This window comes from Vicia villosa, linkage group LG1 (genome assembly GCF_029867415.1).
Source record: "Vicia villosa cultivar HV-30 ecotype Madison, WI linkage group LG1, Vvil1.0, whole genome shotgun sequence".
In the NCBI taxonomy this organism is placed as follows: Eukaryota; Viridiplantae; Streptophyta; class Magnoliopsida; order Fabales; family Fabaceae; genus Vicia; species Vicia villosa.
The window spans coordinates 215481281-215485896 of NC_081180.1; the positions used below are offsets into that span (position 1 = coordinate 215481281).

The 4616-nt window shown below is 41.1% G+C and overlaps 1 protein-coding gene across 1 annotated transcript; it reads right to left on the minus strand.

The window, feature by feature from the left end:
• Positions 1–550: 550 nt before the first annotated feature.
• Positions 551–3564, minus strand: LOC131622465 (uncharacterized). Its single transcript, XM_058893504.1, has one exon. It carries the CDS (start codon positions 3562–3564, stop codon positions 619–621), a length of 2946 nt encoding a protein of 981 aa, XP_058749487.1. The 3' UTR covers positions 551–618.
• Between the last annotated feature and the right edge of the window lie 1052 nt (positions 3565–4616).

Consider the following 4616-nt stretch of genomic DNA (forward strand, 5'->3'; position numbering starts at 1 on the left):
ACTGCCGATGTTCCTTCCGTTGTTCACAACTCAAAGGAAAATTTCGCTTTTATTTTGAAAAGAAAAGTGAAGTAAATTCATTTAAAACTTATTTTTTTTGCTTTTTTTTTTTTCAAAAGTGAATAACACAATTAAAGCGTCATTTTGCAAGCTGAAAGAAATTAAAGATTGCAAACAAATGGGCACAAGGCTCAAATTTATTTAATAGGATGGTAATCAGCTAAAGGCGTGATTCCATGGAGTATTTACAAAAGTTGGAAATGGTAATTATGCGGAAAAGGCTACATTGAAAGCAATAACACTTATTCCCTTACAACTTTGAGTTACAACTGTGTTTGTCGCTTCAGATTGGCGATGATTTGATTGAAGATCCTTTGATGAAAAAGACTCCTCAGGTGACGAAGCATAGACTGATGCAGTTACTTTGTCATGAATCCTTAATTTTTGCCTAGATTGCCCTTTCAGGTTTTCAATCTACCAGGATGAATTTTTTTCTGTTTATTGTCTCTAATTTTTGCCTGGACCGCCCTTTCAGGTTTTCAGTCCACCGAGACGCTCATTTTTGCCTAAGTCGCCCTTTGCGGGTTTTCAACTTACCGAGCTGTTCTTTTGTATTTTTTAGACAAAGTATTTCTTGACTGCATCAGCATTCACAGGATGCGGTAGTTCATCACCATCCATGGTTGCAAGAGTCATGGCGCCGCCAGAAAATGTTCTTTTGACAACATACGGGCCTTCGTAATTAGGAGACCATTTGCCCCTAGAATCTGGTTGAAAAGACAAGATCTTTTTAAGCACGAGGTCGCCTTCTTGAAATTCACGAGGTCGAACCTTTTTGTTGAAGGCTTGTTTCATCCTTGCTTGGTATAACTGTCCATGGCATAGAGCAGTCATACGTTTTTCTTCGATTAAGTTCAACTGATCGTATCTGCTTTGACACCATTCAGCCTCTGATAACTTAGTCTCCATGAGAACTCTCATTGATGGGATTTCAACTTCTACGGGGAGCACAGCTTCCATGCCGTATACTAGAGAAAAGGGAGTTGCCCCTGTTGAAGTACGCACTGAAGTACGGTACCCATGTAAAGCAAATGGCAGCATTTCATGCCAGTCTTTGTAAGTGACGACCATTTTCTGGATGATCTTCTTAATGTTCTTGTTGGCAGCTTCAACTGCGCCGTTCATTTTTGGTCTGTAAGGAGAAGATTTATGATGCTCAATCTTGAATTCCTCACATAATTCTTTCATCATTTTGTTGTTCAAGTTTGAACCATTGTCGGTAATGATCTTGCTGGGAATACCATATCGGCAAATGATGTTATTCTTGATAAACCTCACAACCACTTGTCTTGTAACATTGGCGTAAGATGCTGCTTCGACCCATTTGGTGAAGTAATCAATTGCCACTAAGATGAAACGATGACCGTTTGAAGCTTTCGGTTCGATCATTCCAATCATGTCGATACCCCACATGGAGAAAGGCCATGGAGATGAGAGAACGTTGAGTAGAGTCGGTGGCACATGGATCTTATCTGCGTAGATCTGGCACTTGTGACATCTCTTCACGTGTTTGTAACAATCTGATTCCATTGTCAACCAATAGTAACCTGCTCTTAAGATCTTTTTGGACATTGCATGCCCATTTGAATGAGTTCCAAAGGACCCTTCATGCACTTCGTGCATTAACATGTCTGCTTCGTGTCTGTCCACGCATCTGAGCAAAACCATGTCGAAATTTCTTTTGTATAGCACATCTTCGTTCAGGAAGAAACTGCCAGAAAGTCTCCTTAGAGTTTTCTTATCTTTGTTTGATGCCCCAAGCGGGTACTCTTGAGTTTGAAGGAAGCGTTTGATGTCGTGGAACCATGGTTTATCATCGATGACTGCTTCAGTTGCAAACACATAAGCGGGCCTTTCAAGGCGCGTGATTCTGACTGTAGGCATATCATTCCAGTGATTGACTTTGAACATGGAAGATAGAGTAGCTAAAGCGTCTGCCATTCGATTCTGATCTCGAGGTATATGATGCAATTCAACCTTGTTGAAGAAAGTCAACAGACGTCTTGCATAATCTCTGTAGGGAATCAAGCCAGGGTGGTAAGTTTCCCACTTGTCTTTGATTTGGTTGATCACGAGGGCTGAATCTCCATATATGTCAAGGATCTTGATCCTTAAGTCAATGGCTTCTTCGAGACCCATGATACAAGCTTCGTATTCTGCGATGTTGTTGGTACAATCAAATAGCAGTCTGGCGGAGAATGGGATATGAGTACCCTTGGGAGTGATGATGATTGCCCCAATTCCATTGCCAAAAGCGTTTACTGCTCCATCAAAAATTAGGCCCCATCTTGATCCAGGCTCAGGACCTTCTTCAAGTAACGGTTCGTCACAATCTTTCATCTTCAAGTACATGACATCTTCGTCAGGAAAGTCAAACTTGAGAAATTGATATTCATTAATTGGTTGATGCGCCAAATGATCGGCGAGAATGCTTCCTTTGACGGCTTTTTGAGCACGGTATTCAATGTCATATTCGGATAACAGCATTTGCCACCGGGCAATCCTTCCTGTTAAGGCAGGCTTTTCAAAGACATACTTGATCGGATCCATTTTGGAGATTAACCAAGTGGTATTGTTGATCATGTATTGGCGGAGACGTTTTGAAGCCCAAGCCAAAGCACAACATGTTTTTTCGAGCATGGAGTAACGAGACTCACAGTCTGTGAATTTCTTACTCAGGTAATAGATGGCATGCTCCTTCTTACCGGTTTCATCTTGCTGTCCAAGCATACAACCCATGGATTCTTCTAACACGGTAAGGTACATGATTAATGGTCTTCCTTCAACTGGAGGAATCAATATTGGTGGTTCTAACAGGTACTCCTTGATACTGTCGAACGCTTTCTGGCAATCTTCAGTCCATACAACCCCTTGATCTTTGCGGAGAAGCTTGAAAATTGGCCCACAAGTAGCAGTCATTTGAGAGATAAATCTGGAGATATAGTTCAATCGTCCAAGAAATCCTCTTACTTGCTTTTCAGTCTTTGGTGCAGGCATCTCTTGAATAGCTCTGACTTTGTCGGGATCTACTTCGATACCTCTTTGGCTGACAATGAAACCCAAGAGTTTTCCAGATCTAACCCCAAAAGTACATTTGTTAGGATTCAAGCGAAGCTGATACTTCCTTAACCGTTGAAACAACTTCAAAAGGTATTCAATATGTTCTTCTTCTGTGCTGGACTTGGCTATCATGTCGTCCACATAGACTTCAATTTCTTTATGCATCATGTCATGAAAGAGAGTAGTCATTGCCCTTTGGTAAGTTGCGCCTGCATTCTTCAATCCAAACGGCATCACTTTGTAGCAAAAGGTACCCCATGGGGTGATGAAAGATGTCTTCTCCATGTCTTCAGGAGCCATCTTGATTTGATTATAACCGGAGAACCCGTCCATGAAGGAAAAGACGTTGAACTTAGCAGTGTTATCAACCAGCATGTCGATATGAGGTAATGGAAAGTCATCTTTTGGACTGGCCTTGTTCAAGTCACGGTAGTCAACACACATTCTGACTTTTCCATCTTTCTTCGGAACTGGCACTATGTTGGCCAACCATTGAGGATACTCTGAGGTGACAAGAAAACCTGCGTCGAGCTGTTTTTGAACTTCCACTTTGATCTTGTTAGCCATATCAGGGTGAGTCCTTCGCAATTTCTGCTTAACCGGCGGACATTCTGGCTTCAATGGCAAGTAATGCTGAACAATATTAGTATCCAACCCAGGCATGTCTTGGTAGGACCAGGCAAACACGTCAACATATTCTTTGAGAAGGTCTGTCAACTTACTCTTGATATCAGTATCAAGCAGCGATCCAATGGTCACTTCTTTTTTGTCTTCTTCAGAACCCAAGTTGATCTTTTCTAAAGGCTCTTTGTGAGGCAGAATGGCTCTTTCCTCGTGCTTAAGTAATCGAGAGATCTCGTCCGGGATCTCCTCTTCTTCCTCTTCTTCGGCTTCGAACACAGGAAACTCAAAGTTGGGAGAGGGCATAGGGTTATTGCATTCAATGGGTTTATCAATAGTAAATCTGCACATGTGATTTATATTTATTTCAGAAAATTTATGAATGCAGGAGTGTATGCAGATTTTTTTTGAAAAGTTTTTTTTTTTATTTTGGTTTTTTAGGATTACCATTTCCAGAAAAAAGCAAAAAATAAAACATATAATGTAGGGAATTCAAAATGACACTTTATTTATGATTCATTTTTGAAACAAAGCCCTAAACACAAACTCATTTGCCTTGGGCAGGACAAAGAGGGAAACTTTTAAAACAAAGCCCTATACACAAAGTTATTTGGGCGGAACATTTAAAAGCAAAGCCCTATAAAACATCTCTCTGCTTTGGGCAAGGCAGGAGGTCAAAATAACAGCGAGGTGATTACTTTGAGCGGCGAACAACATTCGGAACGTCGACAGCCTTCCAGTAGCAACGAACTCCTCTGTGCATTATGTATTCAGGAAAATTCTCCTCAGAATTATCTCCAGTATTGACATTGACCGCTGGTCGAGCAGGATTTGAAGGTCCTGGTTTGTCACCCTTGTTCTTTGTAGAGTTGAAA

What these genes read in the sequence shown, in the direction of transcription:
- LOC131622465 (XM_058893504.1), bottom strand. Translation starts at nt 3,564, where the DNA reads ATGTGTGTTGACTACCGTGACTTGAACAAGGCCAGTCCAAAAGATGAC.